Raw genomic sequence first — 21,008 nt, forward strand, 5'->3', positions numbered from 1 at the left:
CACATCAAACCATGTGAGAAATTGTTGTTATAGTTATTTCTAGCGATATTTGTATATAATTTAAAATAAGATATTATTTATTTAAAATAAAGTATTTTACACATATTCTTGTTATTGGTTTTTTTTGTATAATAATAATAATATATTAAAACCCAACTATAGACTCTGGTTTTCTTAATAACATTCTGTTTTGTTTTGATTAATTCGCTTATGTTGGATAATAAAAAAGTTAGCTAGGTGCTTTAACAACTAGATTTTTGTTCTTTATCAATTCAGGGTGTTTCTAAATAAGTGCGAAAAACTTTAAAGGGAAAGGAACAAAATTTTCAGTGTATTTTAAATGCAATTTTTTCGAATCCTGAGAAAACTAATAAGTATTTTTGAAAAATTTAAACGCTGAATGAAAGATTACTTTATTACCGAGGGCCGAAAGTCCCTTAGAATGAATGAAAAGTTGTTTTTGAATGACATATTTGAAACTAAAAATCACACTAAATTTTCTTAATTTTTCGCCCCTGTAACTTATTAAAATAAACATAGAAGTTTTCAGGGACTTTCGGCCCTCGGTCCTAACGTAATCTTTCATTCTGCGTTTAAATTTTTGAAAAATACTCATTAGTTTTCTTAGCATTCGAAAAAAATTAATCCCATGTATATTCTTGTTATTGGTTTTTTTTGTATAATAAACGTTACTTACAAGGAAGTACTTTTAATTTTATTTTGTACAAACTTCTAATTAATAATATTTTCTTGTTCGACTCAAAAAATACTATAAATTTTACCAGAATTTCTACTTTAAAATTGTGTTTTCAAAAGCGGTAGTCCGAAAGTCGGACTACGCACGTCATCAATTGCGATGTTGCCTTTTTATCTTCATGGCTTGTTAAGTAAAGGTGGCTATGGCAGTATTTAAAAAATTTAAATACTTTTTGTAAGTATGTAACATTGTGTGGGGGCCTCTAAAAATCTACTCGATTTTAAGACAAACCCCCCGAGATTCGAAATGAAATAAAAGCCTTTGTACTTTTATCTTCTATAATTAGCTTTAAATTAAAATAGTTAACAGTTTGCAAAATTATTAAATGACGAAAAATTAACCGTATATCTCTAAAATGGATAGTTCTAACACACCGCGTCGCGTATAATTAAAATGTTAGTAAATACCATAATTCGGAATGTCAAACGTGCATTACAGTATTTCTTGTCGAACTTATTATTACCACTACACGGTATCTTAAAAAGGTTCCCTATTTACCGGCGGTGCCAAGAAACCACGCACATCTAACCGATATCAGTGATATTCTTCTGAATAGGGCTTTTCATCGATTGTCATTTGTTTAAGATAATATATCTACGTCATACGTCTTTGGTTTGTATCATTGGTATTACGAATAACGTACGACGTAGATATATTAATATTATGTGATACATGACAGAAGCTCGAAACAAATGACTGTGAATGAAAAGCCCTATACTAAAAATCTTTTTCGACGCTCTGATTCTGAAATTCTCGTTAGGCATTTCAAGGGTAAATTCTTCTCATCATATAAGCGATTCTGCTGATTCAATAAAACAATATTATGTATCTGACGTAATTATTATCAAAACAGAACGTATATATCTGAGTAGAAGAATGTGTCCATTCAGCGTTTTTGAAACTCCTAATATAATAACTAATGGTTTTGTATACAGGGTGCACACAAAACAAGCATCAACACTTAATATGATATTTAAAATGGCTCGAACACATTGTATGTATTTAAAACCTTGGACTTTAGAGTAAGTGTAAGTACCTACCTATTTAAATGCCAAGTATTTAAATACTTTATAATTATAAATAAGTACTTGGTATTTAAATGCTCTAAAGTCTAAAGCAGTGGTGCTTAGACTTGTACTGCGAGGGATCTACCACATAAACTGCAAGCTTTCATCGATCGACTAATAGGGAAAAAAGCAATTTTGAAAATAAAATTTTTTATTGCACATTTCTATTTGATAAAAAGTTGTAACTACATAGAGTTGTAATTACGGCAACGTTTTTCATCTTAATTTTATTTGGATGTTCGTCAGTGAGCCGATTACGACACTTTAATTTTACCACCTTCATTGGGGAAAAAGCAGACTATCACACAAGTACGTTGATCCAAAGACTGCTATGAGCTGAAGAGCTACTTGCCTCAAAGAGGATTTGTCAGGGGATATGCAAGACCAAAATTTCGTATCGGTAGCTCTGAACTTTTATTTTCAGTACCTAATTTGGGACGGAAATGATCTCCATATTGAAAGTACCTAACGGATATTTCAGTGGCAATCTTTTCCACGTCTTCACAAGAAAACGGATTAGACATGAATGTTACAAATAGACATGAATGTTTTAAAAATTAGCGAAGCTTCTTTTAAAGTCCCTACGAATTGCTTGCAGCTCCATCTCATAATAAACATAATTCAAATGAGCGGTTACCCTTTTTTCAACCATGGAATGTTGTTTAACTCCTTTCTCTTCCTTTGATCAATCAATAATTTCAATTTGTTGACAAATGAGTCGGCAAGTGTGGTGAGTCAGCATAGTCCTCGTCTTTTCCCATTTGTATTTTTTTCAGTGAATCGCGATCGACTTCAAAAACTTTGGCGATCGACCCTTTGAGCACCGCTGGTCTAAATTATTTAAATACCTACAAATAAGTATTTAAATGTTGAAATAAGGCACTAGCTCCGATACCAAGTTAAAAATATGAAATGTACAAAAAGCGTGAATGATTACCTAAAGAAAAAAATTTACTCAAACCTTGGGTACATTTTCAGTATTTAAATACTGGTATTTAAATACTTTTCAACATCGGTATTTGTATTTATGATACATTCCCAAATTTATTAAAATTTGTGATTTTTTATATCTAATTGTTTTATTTAAGTCAAGCATAGTCACACTATAATTTTCAGTTTCATTTTTAAATAATACATCTACAAAAAAGGTACTACATATTTGATTCATTCATGCCTTACAATTTTTGAAGTGAATTTTTAAAGTGATTTTTAAAGTGATACATACGCTGTGTCTAGGTACACGCTAACGTGTACGCAAATAAAAAAGTTAGGTACACGCGAAACGTCATCAATTCAGTGACCTCACTATTTAGCGTGCACTGTTTCTGGTTTTTTGCATACACGCTAACTTGAGCCGCGTGTATGCTGTGGTAAGTATATACCGCGAGTGTCAGAGAGTCAGAGTGTTGAAATTTGTCTAATCGCGTTGTGTTCACATTTTAATATTGATTAGTAAAGAGTTTCTTATTTTTTTTTGTTTAGTGTTTTTCTTTTAAATTAACTATGGAATGTGGACAATTATTTAGTTCTTTTAATGAGTTTAACATTATTTTAAAACAGTATGAAAAAGATAAGAGACAAAAATTCATGATTAACGGTAGCAGAAGTATTAAGATAAAAGATACAGGGCGATTGATTAGTGTGATAAAGCTCAGTAGACCCGCTATAGTAATAGATAGTAATAAAAGTTAATAACAAAAATTGTAGCAAACTTTCAGCTTCATATTACAAAATTAGTTAAAATATCACAGAGCGTTCGATAACATAGTGGCAGACCAAACTTATGTTTTTTTTAAATGGAACACCCTATATTTTATTTTATGTTCGAAATCTTCTTAACTTCCCCATTACAAAAATATAAAGGTTTATTATGTTATATAGGGTATTTACAAAGTTATAACATATTTTTTATGAAAATGAAAGTCGTAAAAAGTTCAATTCCCTGTATAAATAGAAATAAACACAACAGCATTGGTTTATAGTTTATAAACTGGTATAATTAACTTACGTAGTAAACAAATCTTTAACAATGTTTTGTACATTTCATGTCAACTAAAATTTATTTCGCTAACGTGAATATAATACTTTTATATACACATTGATTTATTACATTATTATTAAGTTTGAAACATCTGAATAGTTCCGCTTCCCTTCCCCTCTCCTTAATAACAAATATTTTTCTATCAAACAAACAATAAACATATCTAAATATGTAGCGTGTACCAAAATATAAAGTCACTGCGTACGCTAAATAATGACGTCACTGGCTTGGTGAAATTTAATTCGCGTGTACCTAACTTTTTTATTTGCGTACACGTTAGCGTGTACCTAGACACAGTGTGATTCGCTGCCATTTCCCCGATTCAAATTCATATAGACAACCCAAATTACACGGCACAAAGTAGTGGGTCAGGATTTAGAATTAACTTAAAAAAGAAGAGGATATTATATTAACCAACAAAAAAATTTAATTTTGACTTTGAAAAGTCAATTTTATTTAAGTTCAATTTTAAATTTAAATATAAATTAATAAGTTTGAGCTACTAGAGTAGATTTCATTTTGATTTAATAATGACTTTAGTTGACAGAATAAGCATTGAACTCGGCGGTAAGCAATTTTTATTTGATTTTCTGTTATAACTAATAATTTTAATTTTAGCTCAAGAACCTTGGCCCAAAGATGTAAAATTATTCCAGCCTTATGAAGTCGAACAGATTTTATTACCTGATAATGCTAATTGCCTCGCAACACAAGCTTTCCTTAAGATGTGTCAACTAGATTATTCTGTAGAACCCAAACCCAATGCTGAAGCCATGTCTCCTACCTTAAAGGTGCCTTTCATAAAAGCTGGCCGTTTTGTTATAGCCGAATTAGAAGGCATTGTACAATTTGTAAATGGCAAAGGTATCACTTTAACGGAGAAGTTGGACAATGAAGAAAAGTCAAATATGAGGGCATACATGTCTTTAATACACAGTGTGTTAGAAATGGCAGAAGTATGTATACAATTACTTACTTACATATTACAATTGAATCGCTATATGCAGAAACAACACATGTCTAATCTCTTTCTCAGCAAAAACTGCATATATCCAGGACTTGTGTGGTTTTTGCTGATTACCAAATAAATATCTCCTTGGCTACTATATTATAAGTTAAATGACATGTGTTAGTTTGCTGTAGTGTGATGTAGTTATGTGTGTTTACTCATATTCTGCCAAAAATTGGATGTACGGAAAAATGGACATGTCGACACCCGCATCGAACAAGGTGATAACTCATTTTTAGCAATTTTACAGGAGAGACAAAAAACGAAAAATTAAATTTATAAAAATTTTTGCGAAATGGTTAGACTCTTTTACACTGATGCGATATGATCTTTATAACATAATAATAGCCTAATAAAATAAAAAAAAGTCAATTTGTAAATTCGTACAGGTTAAAACAAATTTTATATCAAAGTTTAGGTGGGTACAAAAGATATTTTCAAGAAAGTATCCAAATTATAGAAGGGGATCATTGTTTAAATAATTAAAAAGGGGTCATTTTTGCAAAAAAAGTACTTTTTTAACTGCTGAGGTCATTCAATTACCAACGAAGGTCTATAGGATTTTTTTCTGCAAAGTTGAAGAGTAAATATTTCTCATAAGACTTACTAAATTAAATTTGACCCCCTATTTATTTAAATAATTAAATATAAAACTTCAAAAACAAATTTGCAAAAAATTATTTTTAGCGTTTTAAATAAGCACTATAAAATATCTTATTTTACAGACTAAGTTGCGCTATATTACCAGTAACAAGCAAAAAAAAATTGGTCGAAAAATATTTAATAGTTTTTGAGATATTGAATTTGTTTATTAAATGTTACTATATTTTCAATTGCAAAAACGCGGTTGTTGCCAAAGAAATATTCACCTGCTTAAGATCTCAATATTTTTATTTTTATGTAGCTTTTCGATAAATGTATTAATAAATTCAAATTTCAGTTAAACTCCCCCCTAAAATGGCATTTGAAAATTATTCAAATTTGTTTATAATTTTATTTTTTAGTAACGTCGCGAGGATTAAGTATTTTGAAATACCGTTTCGATCATTGGGTTCCTGGGATTTTTTTACTAATTAACAAAATTTTTTTGTCGTTTTTTCTTCTTCTTTTTCTTTTTGGAGTTATATTACTACGGGCCCTTTTAGAGTTAATTTTATTAATTTTATTAAGAATGTCGCATCTCTGAGTTGTAGATTCTAGACCTGAACATATTAAGATTTAACTAAAATCTTTTAAATAAAATGTGTCTACTTACTGAGTTACAGGGTGTTTTATTTAAAAATTTAAAAATTATTGTTACTAAATAATTTAAAAATATTTGACATATCCTTATCATACTTGGCAGAAAGTGTGGCTATTATACACCCTATTAAATTGTGATTAATAAACGTTTCTAGCTAGTGCCAGAGACGTACGACAGGGGATAGTGGATGATTGACCCTTCCCAAATTCTACGCCACTGAGTGAATTACTAGTGTAGCGAAATTTTTCGATTCTCCAATATTTTGTATGTAAATAACTTTATTGGTATTGATAAAGTCATCAGTTTGAGAGATATTGGAAGTTTAAAATGAATGAATGAATGAATCAAAATAACTATTCCGTTTCATTTTTAACGTCCAATACCTCGAAAACTAATGACTTAATCATTACCAGTAAAGAGTATATATTATTTACATAGACAGTATTGCAGATCGAAAAATTTCGCTAAAATAGTAATTCCCTCAGTGGCGTAGAATTTGGGAAGGGTCAACCATTAACTGGCCCCTGTCGTACGCCTCTGGTGGTAGCTAGAAACTTTTATTTATCACAATTTAGTAGACTGTATAGTACCCACACTTTCTGTAAAGTATGATAAGGATACGTCAAATAGTTTGAAGGTACTTGGTGAAAATAATTTTTAAATTTTTAAATAAAACACCCTGTAACTCAGTAAGTAGCCACATTTTATTTAAGTGATTTTAGACCAATCTTGATATTTTTAGGTCTAGAATCTACAACTTAGAGATTCGACATTCTTAATGAAACTTAACCCAAAAAGGGCCCGTAGTAATACAATGCCAAGATAAAAAAAAGAAGAGGAAAAAAAGACAAAAAAATTTGTTAATTGAATGGTGGGCTACAACAATGTTGTAAGAGACAGAATCGAGATAATGCAGGAGGTGAAAAAAACATATTGACAAGCCATTTATGAACATACGGATACCAACATTGCGGTACGAAAAACTCAGGGAAGGCAAAATATTTTTAGCCAGATTGAAAGATGGTCGCATTGGTCTTTGGATATACAATAATATTGCATTAAAACCTCACTTTGACCCAATATGTCGCTTACAACATTGTTGTAGCCCACCATTCAATTAGTGAAAAATTCCCAGGAACCCAATTATCGAAACGGCATTTTAAAATATTTAATCACCGCGACGTTATTAAAAAAATAAATTATAAACAAATTTGAATTATTTTTCAAATGCAATTTTAGGGGCAGTTTAATTGAAATTTGAATTTATCAATACATTTACCGAAAATATACATAAAAATAAAAATAATAAGATTTAATACAGGTGAATATTTCTTTGGCAACAACCGCGTTTTTGCAATTGAAAATATAGTAACATTTAATAAACAAATTCAATATCTCAAAAAATATTAAATATTTTTCGACCAATTTTTTTTGCTTAATACTGATGACATAGCACAACTTATCCTGTAAAATAGGATATCTTATAGTGCTTATTTAACACGCTAAAAATAATTTTTTACAAATTTGTTTTTAAAGTTTTATGTATAATTATTTAAATAAATAGGGGGTCAAATTTAATTTAGTAAGACTTATGTGAAAGATTTACCCTTCAACTTTACAGAAAACAATCCTATAGACCTTTGTTAGTAATTGAATGACCTCAGCAGTTAAAAAAGTAATTTTTTTGCAAAAATGACCCCTTTTTAATTATTTAAACAATGATCCCCTTGTATGATTTGGATACTTTCTTGAAAATATCTTTTGTACCCACCTAAACTTTGATATAAAATTTGTTTCAACCTGTACGAATTTACATTTTGATTTACATGTAGTGTAATTTTATTTTACTAGACTATAAGGGATTACTGTGAGATGTATGTTTTGTAATTTTATTAACTATTGAAAATCTTGAGTTTGATTGAGATACAACCTTAAGAATAAAGATGATTCTTCGTAGAAAAAGGTTGTAACTTGCCTAACGTCAAAATTTACACTCTCCGGGTTAATTATTTTCCAGTTTTACTATTAAAAGGTTGTATGTTTTGAGTCATCGGCAATATAGATAGGAGAAAATTAGTTTTTATGGTATATTTAAACAAAACATCAACTCATAGTTTTCACAACTTTAATTGGAAATTATAAATTTTACAATAATAATAATATTCTATCACTATGAAGAAATCATGTTATAAAATATCTCAAGTTTTTCGCATTTGTATTGCGTATCTGTAAATATTTAATTTTAGACCATTTTACTTGATTACTTTACTCTTTTACTATTGACATCTACTTCAAAATTAACATGTGTGTCCTTAAATAGGTTAAAATTTAGAATTTGCTTCTGATTTATTTCAGATACGGATTAAGGCTTGCCTGATGCTTTGGCACATTGTATCATGGTTATCCATTGGTCTGGAGCATATACGACTTGTTTTTTCCGTTTTTATATAAGGGCATTAGTGTTGCCCAAAATCGGTCTTGGTCTTGCAGTCTTGGTCTTGTTCTTGCGTTTTCGCGAGACCAAGACCAAGACCAAGACCGCCTAATTTTAGCAAGACCAAGACCAAGACTTAGCATGCAAGACTTAAGCAAGAACAAGACTAAGCCTGCGAGACTCTTGCGTCTTGCGGTTAGAACTGAAAGTCGTTTTAGGGAGTATATATAGGAGAATAAAATATTTTGCACATCTTTAACAGCAGACGATTTATTTGCTCTGAACTTAATGGTCCAGGTTTTTGGTACGAGTGTACCAATCAAACTGTGTTTTTAAATACATATTTTCTTAACATTCTGTTTTTTAATTCATTCGTTTATGTTGGATAATAAAAAACTTAGGTACTTTTTTAACTAGCCATGTTTTTCATCAATGCAGGGTGTTTTAAATAAGTATGGTAATCTTACAGGGTAATTCAGCACGAAAAATAATGACAGTTTGATTTGATTTATAAACATAGGTAGGTCCTATTAGAGGTAAAATTCAATAGCTACACTTTGTACTTGATGAGTTTTTCCATGAACACAATTATTGGATATTGAGAAGTTAATGAATTTATCTCCATAAAGTATCATGACGTTGGGATTCAAAATGAAATGGGTAATGAACACAATGTTAATAAATAATTATTAAATACATAAATAAGTTTATACAAAACAGTTGCCTCTATAGAAAATCACATGTGATAGAAACAGAAGTAATGTTACTGTTAAAATATCAACATCCATTTTATACATAAAAAGGTACCTATAGGTTCAAAATTTTGCTGACTTACAACTACTAACGATCTATCAAAAATAACAGTCTATTCTTTAAAAAATGAACAATAAGTTTCGTTGTTTGAAAATAAATGCCATTATTTTCGGCGACAGCCACAAAAGTCGCCTGCTTAACCATAAAATAGATAATGTTACTCATTATGTAAGCGTAGGCTATCTGTTACAAAGAAATTTAAACCCATATTTTTTTTAATCAATCGTCCTACAGATAATGCACACGAATAATATACAGTTTCAACAATACAATATAATACACAAGTCGCCTGCTTGATCGCAAAAATAGATTATGTAAAATATTTGCTACAAAGAAATAATTTAAGCTCATTTCTTTAATCAATCGCCGAATAGATAATGAACACAAAAATAATAAACAGTTATGTTTAATAACGTATTGTTTGAACGATCACTAAATAATATGTATTACCGATTCGGCACTCCAGATTGTAAGGAAAAATTCACTAAGGGCAATAATAAGTTTTAATGAGTTTTACCTTGAAAACGAAATTCACAATCATGCACTTAGTGAAGTATGCCATAAATTATCTCAGCAATTAGAATAGAGCCCCAGTTGATTTCTTCAGAGCTGGACAGTACCGTATTGAGTTCAAATTGATGAAAATGTTAAAATCTTAAAAAAGTGCACTTTGTGAGTTTCACCTCTAATAGGAGGGTATGTCCGCAAATGCTTCGTTTCCGAAATAGGGGTATTAAAATTTTTCTTACAAACTGATGATTTATTTATTGCTCTAAAACCGGTTGAGATATGCAAATAAATTTGGTGAGTTTTATGAGGTAGTTATTGCGCATTTTTGACATACAATTAAGAATTTAATATTCACCATTGGCATGCATACGTAAAAGTCATGCATACGTCATTTTAACATGACTCGTTTGTTTAGAATTACCCCTTAAAGTTTGCCATACTTATTTAAAAACACCCTGTATTAATGAAAAACATGGCTAGTTGATATAATACCTAACTTTTTTGTTATACAACATAAGCGAATGAATCAAAAACAGAATGTTAAGAAAACATTAGACTATAGTTGGGTATTAATTTTAGTATTTTATATGCTAGAATATTCTACAAAATGATGCGAACTTTGAGAAAAAAACACAGTTTGATTGGTATACCCGATATCCGGTATACAATGACACTTTACCTGTCTAGCAACAATATTTTTCCAGCGATATTGTTAAAGAATACGGCTATATAGCCTTATATATAAGGCTAACAAGTGAGATATTGATTGAAGAGTAAGTTTCACTCTGCTTGTGAAGCAGCTGACGTGCCATAAAATTTGAAACCCATACTGGTATGTCCAACCCGACGTAGTGGATAAAAATTAGAACTGGCATTAACATACTGTGCAGATCTGTCACCGAATTGAATGCTTTTCAAATCACAGATAGTGAATAGCAAATACACTAAAAAATGCATGTTTCTAATAAACTTTAGTTAGTTAGAATATGGCCACGGATCACTTACACTGTGAGTTCAAACCCCACCCGGTGTCAGATATTTATTAATTTGGTTGGTTTTTCCTATGGCTATGATATTCAATCTTAAAATGTACCTACTCTGTTACGTTGTTCTAAGATATGCAATATGCTAATGGACACCTGCGAGACTTGCAAGACTCTTGCTGCAAGACCAAGACCAAGACCAAGACCGGGAGCGCAATACCAAGACCAAGACCAAGACCAGGTGTACTGGCGCAAGACCAAGACCAAGACTATCTAAGTCTCGTCTTGGTCTTGCATTTGGGCAACACTAAAGGGCATGCATTGAATCACCCTCGTTTTGGAATGTGCTATTTCAAAAATACATTAAATATTAAACTTTTTTTACTACGTAAAAGTATGTAGCAAAAACTATTCTATATTGATTTTGTCCACCGCAACTATCAAAAATGAAAAAATGTCTGTAAATCCTTTTTTATTTACATTTTGATAAATTGACTTATGAGATGCAGCATATGTTTGATTACTTTATAAAGTAAACATACGTGCAACAAAGTTGTAACTCATTTAAAAACCTTGTTAATCGTCAAGTATAAGAAAGTAAATATTTAACATAGGGAGTATCCAGTGTTACTGCCCTTTTCACGCTAAAATGCCTTAAAATGGCACACGTAACATAAAATACAATTTCTTATTAGCCAAACTATTGTGAATTTAACTATGTTATTTATATTGATGTGTGCACAATTTTTTGCTGAATTGGCCTATGTTGAAATCTGAAAAAAGACATAACTTGAGTTACAACCTTGTTTGATGGGGGTATCGATGTATTGTTTTTGCATGTAGCGATTTAATTGATATTTCTGTCCCTGGCTGCTCTCCTCCAGGTGTCCACCCTCAATGTCTCTTTAGCATCTGTTCTCACTTTGTCTATCTACCTCTTCCTTGGTCTTCATACTGGCTGATGTTCCACCATAGTTCCACTAAGCATTCTACTAGGTGTTCTGTCGTTATCCATTCTTATAAGGTGATCTGACCAGTGCAATCTTTGTATTTTTGCATAATTTGCTATAGAGTAGAGGATTCTTTGTAATATTGGTATAACTTGTGGTTGAACCTTATTCTCCATATACCATTATCGCAAATGTGTCCCAATATCCTTCTTAATGTCTTTCTATCAAAAGTATTAATAAGTAGATTGTAGTTTTTTTTATAATTTTTTCTTAGAAGGCTTAATTTAAGCATAAAACGCAGATGAACAATTAAAAATGCTAAAAAAAATTTTTAGTGCTTTTCAATATTTTGGAAAAAGAAGTGGGTCCGAAATTGTTATTAACAAATCATGATTCTATAGTTTACAAAGTTCAAATGTATTTTTGTTTAATTTTTCCAAAAGGAACAGCTTTTTTCATTAACAAATAACTTTACAGTGCCGGCAAAAAAATCTTTACATTGCCAAATAAATCACCAAATTTGAAGATACCACAAAAGAGGAGAAGGTTCATGCTTTAATATGACTGGAGAAAGGAGACTCTGTAATTACCGTAGCACGTGCTATAAGTGCTTCAAGAGGGGCTATTTATCAACTGAAACGTTGCAGCCGAACGTTTCAGTTGATAAATAGCCCCTCTTGAAGCACCCATAGCACATGCTACGGTAATTACAGAGTCTCCTTTCTCCAGTAATATTAAGGCACGAACCTTCTCTTCTTTTGTGAGTTTATTTCGACCCATATTTGTCAGTTCAATTTAGAATTTGACGATCTCAAACTTTACGCGGTAATCGAAAAGAAGTTTAACACTGACTACCCGCAGAAAGCCAACTGTTTACAGTGCAAACGCGCAGAATACCCTAAATAAGCCAAGCGGTCCGTAAACTACAGATAATTGCCGTCGCAAGTACGCTATCACCCCTCCCCCCCTCCCCACCAAGCGCTGACAGAGCGCATGCAAATTGTCTTCAAATTTGGTGATTTATTTGGCAATGTAAAGATTTTTTTTGCCGGCACTGTAAAAAAAGGATAATTTACTGAATCACTTCGAATATTTTTTTTGGAGTAGGTATCTTATTTGACTGTGTTTTAAAAATAGAATTTTGTTCACTATCGCATACAGTGATGAGTACGCTAATAACCAGCAAAATAACGCAAAAGATGGAAAACGTAATTCGCCGTGAAATAAAAAGAGATGAAACTAGTAGAGGTGGGAAATTATCAACAGATACCTATAATCAGCCGTGTGATGGATACAAGAATCTACAGGTCGAGCAAGTCTCGTAAATTTCACGATTGCGAGCCACGCTTCACGCAACCGTGTTTGCGTACTTGTGTTTCGAGTTGCGTGGTCGTGCAGAGTTATATTTACCAATTCGCGCAATCGTACTTGAGACGCTGTGTCAGGTGAGGTGTTTGAAAATTTGTGTAACTTCAAACTTGATTGCTTGATTCTGTGGTGTGAAGGTGGTTAAACTTTTGTTTTATTTTTTTTTGTTTTGTTTGTTTTTGTTGTTGCGAATATATCGCAGAAAGTTTTTAGATGAAGTAATTGTATGATGAAGATAACACAGAAAATACAAGAGGGCAGCATACTTTGCAAAACAACTGTTACAATTTGAAATCAACAATTTGTTAAGTTGTTGTCTTGCAGAGGAATATTTATAATCAATGCTTGCAGGTAAAAAAAGTGACTTTTTAAAAAATTATATCTTGGAAACTAAAAATTATTTTTATTTATAATTGAAACATGTAAAAGTATAGTACTCTCAAAAAAATTTCAGCCAAAAATATTCATTTTTGTAGAGTTGACTGCAATTTTTCGACAACAGCCCTTTTTTGCTGTGAGCAGCATAACAAGTCCAGTCTCATCTGAAATCAAAGTTTCTTGTAGTTTATACCTCTGGCTAGTGAATCAACAAAGGATTTTTTATTAGATGAGGTCATTTTTGTTTTATAAAAAAAACTACTTTAAAAATGAGAAAAATTGGGGTCAAAAATGTGTTTAAACTTATGTAAAATCTTCAAATTTCATTTTTTTTTAATTCCTTCGTTCATATTCTAGCCAGAGGTATAAACTACAAGAAACTTTTTGATTTCAGATGAGACTGGACTTAGTTATGCTGCCAACGCAAAAAAACTTAAACTCTACAAAAATGAATATTTTTGGCTGAAACTTTTTTTGAGACTACCTTAAGTACTATACTTTTACATGTTCCAATTATAAATAAAAATAAATTTTAGTTTTCGAGATATAATTTTTTTAAAAAGTCACTTTTTTTACCCACAAGACCCCTTAAAAAAATGTTTGGAAGAATATGTTTGATGGCCAAGATGCATACATATATTTAGAAGGAAAGTTCCTGATTTCTGTAGTATAATACATAATACCGAAGAGGAAGTAGCCCTAAGCGCCGGACTCCACTTGCGATTTGTAGTTGTGAAGATTGAACACATTCTTTCAAATAGAAGTCAATCCATGATTATTTAGTCACAAATGGATTGACTTGTATTTGAAACAATGTGTTCAATCTTCCTGATTACAAATCGCAAGTGGAGTGCGGCGGTAATAACACCAAAATATTCCATATAGGTCCATAGAAGGTACACAGACATTGAAAAATTCCTGGAATATCCCCGAAAACATGTTCCCTGAGAACATCCCAGGAAAATCCTGTGTCAGCAAACATTACCTGAGTGTTTAAACATTACCTGAATGTCTTATTGGAACATTCCATGAATGTCCACGAATGTTCTCTGGACATTCAAAATATATTTTGTAGACATTCCCTGGATATACCAGAAATACAGTGATGAGCGCTCTAATAACCGGCAAAATAGCACAAAAGATGTATTAAGTAGTGAGATAAAAAGACATGAAACTAGTCGAGCTGGGAAATTTAGCGATATTAACTTATACATTTAGATTGTATTGATTGTGTACCACCTTCAGACGTATCAGACGAGTTTGGAAACTACCACTGTCACAGTGACAGTTTTAGTTGACATACTCCTCCGATATGTGTAAAGGTGGGATCAATATAACGTAAATTTAAAGGTTAATTTCGCTAAATTTCCCAGCTCGACTAGTTTCATTTCTTTTTATCTCACAACTAAATATTTTGCCGGTTATTAGGGCACTCATCACTGTACATCCTTGCTGATGTGACAATACCTCCTATCTGTTTTTTCATGAGTTTTGTATGAGAGATGGAAAAACATGTTTTAAGGTCACCTCCTGTGTTCATATGTAAGTTTTGACTTGTTTTGTAGTTCATAGATAGTTTAATTTACTACAAAACAAGTCAAAAAATATCATATGAAAACAGGAGGTGACCCTAAGACAAGTTTTTAGTCTCTCTTACAAAACTCATGAAAAAACAGATAGGATGTATTATTACATCACTGACGATATGTGGCCATACCAAATAATACATCCTTGATAAATATAAACATTTTTATTGAACAAAATCTTTTCATACATTTTTTTAATGCAATTTACTGATATTCCTAAATATTTCAAAAAAATGTGTCACATTTGCTTTGTAAACCTTTCTTTTGCCTTTCGTAGCCACATATTCCGTTTCCTTCCTGGTTTTTTTGTAGACCACTTCTCTCAGCTGATTCTAAAAAAAATAAAATAAATGGTAATTTTTCTATCCTTTACAATTAACAATCAGAAGAAATATTATTTACAGATAATGATATGTATAATAATAATAGGTTTGTTCTAGCATCAGTTTGAAACCATCAGCGAATAGTGGACCAGCGCGAGTAAAGGGGATCGCACTGGTGACTGTATTATGTTCTTTTACTGACCAACTGTTTGCTGATGGTTTTTGACTAGTTTGACCGTTTGCTAGAACAAACCTAATAATAATGAATATTTTGTATTTTGACAATGACATCTGATGTGGAAGTCAAAACATTAATAAAATTATTTTTTCAAGTTAACTTTCACATGCGCGTCTTAAAATTTAATACTTATATCATAAATAACTATTAAAACTATCTTAAGAGGAAACAGTATAGATCAACAGGTAGCGAAAATGTGTTCCAAGATTGCGGCTGTAATTTTGAATATTTTTTCAAGATATTTGGCACACATATTCGTAATATAATAAAGAATGGCGGTACAGAGCCCAATTTGAAAAATATATTAATATGTGGAAATTACTCTGTAATTAAATACAATATAAAAAAAAACGAGCTTGTACCGCCATTAAGAAGAACAAAAAAATACACTTTTTTCAAATACAACTTTTTTATCCGATTTTGTGTTATTTTGGAACTACTAAAATTTTTTATTTCATTAGTAGTTCCAAAATTACACAAAATCTAGGCATCGGATAAAAAAGTTTATTTGAAGAAAGTGTATTTTTTTGTTCTTCTTAATGGCGGTACAGGCTCATTTTTTAAATATTGTATAATTACAGAGTAATTTCCACATATTAATATATTTTTCAAATTGGGCTCTGTACCGCCATTCTTTATTATTTTACGAATACGTGTGCCAAATGCCTCGAAAAAATATTCAAAATTACAGTGACAATCTTGGAACACGTTTAGGCTACCTGTTTATCGCTACTGTATTACCTTAAAACATTGCAATTTGCTAAACCAGTATATTTTACTCTACTACTACTCTACTAGCTAACTCATTTTCCACTGTTTCTAAAGACTTGTTTACATGGGTAGAGTTTTGAGGAGAGTAGAGTAGTGGTAGTACTCTACCAAAAATGGCTTGATACCATTCACGTGAGGAGAGTACAAGTATAGTACTGATGCTAGTATAGTGAAACCGATTTTTGTATTTTTAAACACTCTTGATTATAAGTGCACCTTAAATTCTTAATTTTTTGCTTAAGCTTGTTTACTCCAAAGCCCCCTTTGCCATTCTTTCGACGATTTCATCCTCCGCAGCTTGCTGCAAACTTTTATTTCTGTAGTATACACTACCTAAATTCCATAAACACTGGTATTCGCCGTATTATAGCTCTACAAGTTTTAAAGTTTCATCTTCGGTGAACTTCATTTTCACTATTTACACAAAACACAATTCCAGCCAGAATGACAGCGCCCCCATGTACTCTCCTACCTACTCTATTCTGCCATAATTGAGCGTGTTCCATGGGTAGAGTGTGCAGCCGAGTAGACATTTTGGCAGTAGTGGTGGTCATAGAGTAGTTACTTTGCCATAGGTTGCTAGTCACTCTACTTTAACTCCAACTATACACTCTACCAGCTATTCTACTGTGCTGAGCATTTTTACAGGTAGAGTTACTCTACTCTATCAAGTACTTGCATCATTACTCTACCCGTGTAAACAAGTCTTAAATCTACTGAATGAAAATCTACTTAATCTTAATCTACTCTTAATGAAAAATGTCTAAAATCATTTACCCACCTAGTATTATTGTAGAATTTAAGACAGTCCAGTGCCTTATAAATAATTTCAATATGAATATTTTTCCCTTTAATTCTCCTTTGATACCACTCCATTTTAGATTTTGGGGAACTTATTTCATTGTGTTTATAGACCATATTTATTGAAGGAACCCAATCTGGAGATTGTTATTATCTATTAAGTCGGCTGGTTTTCCTATAAGATTAAAATGTTAACATCTTCAAAAATCGTTACTGTTGTAATTGTAACTTACCAGATATAAAATGATTACAGCAGACAGGACAGGAAAATTTTCATTTCGCTAGTAAAACCTGTACATTGTATTGCATTTAACCATTGTTGTCTCTCAGATACCTTATTTAGTTCAGTTTAAAAGTGAACTTTATCTTGACTTTATCACATTTCACACTTCAAAACACAACACCAATGAAGCATATTATCTTTCTAAATTAATACTTCCAGAGAAAATGTTAAATTAATCTTTGTACAACACAAAATTACAAAGAAATACAACTAAAATTATCTAAAACTCATTAAGAACAGATAGAATAAGATTTATCTTTTACACCCAGTAGCCATATTGACATATTGATTTAATTTTGAAAACGATTATATTTAAATTTGGTAAATATAACTCCGTACGACCACGCAACTTGAAACACAAGTACGCAAACACGGTTGCGTGAAGCGTGGCTCGCAATCGTGAAATTTACGAGACTTGCTCGACCTGTAGATTCTTGTGTGATGGATGACCGAAGTTATCTTTAATGTAAACTTATCCTGTAGTTAAGTTATAATCCTCGAATTGGTGTGATGTATCATATTTAACTTAACTACTTGCGTTATTTCTTGAAAGTTCTTGAGTTATCTGATATATCAACTGTCACTTTATGACGCGACGTTAAACCTCAAGTTATGAGATAACTCTGTAGTTATGTAAGGTTGGGTTCATCTTTTGACTTGTTTTTAGACCGAAATCAAGTGAATTTAGAAGTTAATAATTAAGAATAGAAGGGTAATACAATTTTAAAAATTATACAAAAATCAAATCGAGAGATATGTTGAAATTTTATTTTAAGTACCTACTGAGCTTTCTATCCAGAGTTGCCAGATGATATGTTATAAATCTCCCACTTAGAAATTGAGATTCCCTCAAATTAAAGCTCAAATACCCCAAATTTAAATTTTTGCCGAATTTTAATAAATTAGTAGTCAAATGAAGAGAACAGTAAATCAAAATTATACTACTTATCAACGAGAGCCCTGGAAATAATTCATAGTTCCTCTCGTCTTCGATTATATGGGAGTATAATATACAGTTCTACGTACATTCGCAAATTTACTTTACCATGACCCCTTAAAATGCTCCATAATTTTCCGCCCCAAAAAATCCCACTACAATTTCTGCTTAGAAAAATTTCCCTAGACGCTTTCAAATTACCCCAAAATTGTGGGAAAATACACCAATCTGGCAACCCCATTTCTATCTACCGTTTGAAACACCACCGAACCCGTACAGCTGTTTGCTGTTCGGTCATCGGCGGTGACCGACGACGGGTATTTACTTTTACGGTCATCTACCCATCCTGTAGCATGTTCCGAACAATCTCTCGCTCTCACTCCAACTTGTACTATTTCTACATAAGGTTCTCTTTGTTACTTCAAACTTTGTTCCGCAAATGTTATTTCTGATATAACGTTGAAGAAATAACTACCTATCTCATAACTGTGAGGGATACATCACACCGAATGTCACCTAAATAGTTATGGGCATCGTTATTCCTGAGGGTAATCTTAACTTTAACTCAAATGTTAAAGATAACTTCGGTCATCCATCACACAGCTGAATATTTACATTATATTGATAGTTTCCAACCTTTAGATCTATCGGATGAGTTTGGCAACTGCCACTGTGACTTTTATAAAATTCTCTTGTGACAGTTTGATTCCGATAGGTCTAAAGGTGGGAAACTATCAATATAATGTAAATTTTAAAGGTTTCTATTGATAATTTCCCACCTCTGATAGTTTCATCTCTTTTTATTTCACAACATATTATGTTTTCCATCTTTTGCGTTATTTTGCCTGTTATTAGCGCACTCATCAGTATATAGTGTGAATATTTCTTAGAATGCTGATTATTTTACCTGATTATTATATAAAATGAATTTAAGTCTAGCTTTAATTTTTTAGTTATATATTTCTTGGGTGGATAATGAAACTTACAATGAAGTAACATGGATTCGAAATGGATCAGTTTTTCCTTGGCCACTGAATTACATTCAGAATAGAACTAAACGCAGTCAAGTTATTAAGAAACTAAAAGCCCTTGGATGGTATGACAAAAAATTAGAGGATGTATATACTGAAGTTGAAACATGTTGTGAATCTCTACAAACACGTTTAGATGGAAAACCATTCTTCTTTGAGCATGGGTAAGAAAAGGGCTCATGTAAAATAATAATCATTATCATCATAATTCAACCCAGATCTATCCACTGCTGCATATAGGTCTCCCTCAGTCTTTTCCATGTTTTATGTCATCAGACAATCTTTTTTGTGAACGACCTCTACTTCAATGTGCTTCTTGTGTTGGCCTCCAGTGTATTATTCACTGTGTCTATCTGTTATCTGACATTCTAGCTATGTGCCCCGCCCAGATCCACTTAAGGGTCATAATTTCTATGGCATCTATCACTCCTGTTTTCCGTCTTATTTCCTTGTTCATAATCCGATCTCTACGAGAAATGCGTAATATCGAGCGTTCCATGGTTCTTTGGTTAACACAAATTTTATTTCTTACTTTCTTGGTTAGTGTTAAAGTTTCTGCACCATATGTAAGTACTGGCAACACGCACTGATCAAAGACTTTTCTTTTGAGACACATAGGCAGTTATAACTTAAGGACATAGCTCAGCTTGCCGAATGTCACTGAAGTGAGTTCTATGTGGCGGCTTAGTTCGCACGTTTGATTATCTCTTCATATGAGTATCTCATGCCCTAAGTACTTATAAGAGGTGGTTTCTTCAATATAAATGCCATTTACTGAAATCTTTTCGCTTAACATAATTTGTGTGGTTGATTTTTAATCCATCTCGTAGAGAGGCTAGGTATAGTTTCTCCAGTTACGATAGTGCATCATCGATGCTGTCAGCAAAAAGAACAATATCGCACATTGCCATTAATTTCTTTCTCATTCAGTGTTGCGTTCTCAAAAATATGCTCTAATAATGTTGTAAACAATTTTGGCGAAATTGTGTCTCCCTGTCGCCCTCCTCGTTTTATTTTAAATGCGTTGGTCTTTTAATCTCCCAGTTTCACGCTTGCTGTCGCATTTTGATAGATGTATTTGATCATGTTTATATATCTATGATCTATATGGGCACTTTGTTAAGGCTTTTGACATTAAAATGTGGTAGTGAGTAAAATAATATGGTAGATAAGAATTTACCTTTTTGTTTTTTATATTCATTTGAAAATTTATTTTTTGTAGACCTACTGAATTGGATGCTCTAGTTTTTGGTCACTTATTTACGATTCTAACAACACCTCTTCCTCGAAGCGACTTAGCAAATATTATAAGGAACTACCCTTCGTTGATTGATCTGGTAAAGAGAATTGAAAAAGATTACTTTAAGAAAGAAACCAAGTCATAATTGGGATTGTTAGATGTTAGTTAAAGTTGAGTATTAGATTTGTTAAATAAAAGTATTGTTTTTAAATCTTGTTTTATTGTATATTGTATAAAACCAATTG

At 31.8% G+C, this 21,008-nt stretch overlaps 1 protein-coding gene across 1 annotated transcript; it reads left to right on the plus strand.

Moving 5' to 3' along the window:
• The first annotated feature begins 4,251 nt into the window (after positions 1 to 4,251).
• On the plus strand, positions 4,252 to 20,974 carry LOC126882936 (metaxin-2-like). The gene is made up of 4 exons (XM_050648013.1): positions 4,252 to 4,432; positions 4,484 to 4,821; positions 19,446 to 19,687; positions 20,746 to 20,974. The coding sequence occupies exons 1-4, from the start codon at positions 4,396 to 4,398 to the stop codon at positions 20,906 to 20,908; spliced, it is 780 nt and encodes a 259-aa protein (XP_050503970.1). The 5' UTR covers positions 4,252 to 4,395; the 3' UTR covers positions 20,909 to 20,974.
• The last annotated feature ends 34 nt before the right edge of the window (positions 20,975 to 21,008 follow it).

Source organism: Diabrotica virgifera, chromosome 4 (assembly GCF_917563875.1).
Source record: "Diabrotica virgifera virgifera chromosome 4, PGI_DIABVI_V3a".
Classification (NCBI taxonomy): Eukaryota; Metazoa; Arthropoda; class Insecta; order Coleoptera; family Chrysomelidae; genus Diabrotica; species Diabrotica virgifera.

Excerpts from the sequence above, each read along its gene's own strand:
- LOC126882936 (XM_050648013.1), top strand. The coding sequence starts at position 4,396 with ATGACTTTAGTTGACAGAATAAGCATTGAACTCGGCG. Across the intron at positions 4,822-19,445 it reads GTGTGTTAGAAATGGCAGAA|TTATATATTTCTTGGGTGGA; the intron begins GTATGTATACAA and ends TTAATTTTTTAG. Across the intron at positions 19,688-20,745 it reads CCATTCTTCTTTGAGCATGG|ACCTACTGAATTGGATGCTC; the intron begins GTAAGAAAAGGG and ends TATTTTTTGTAG.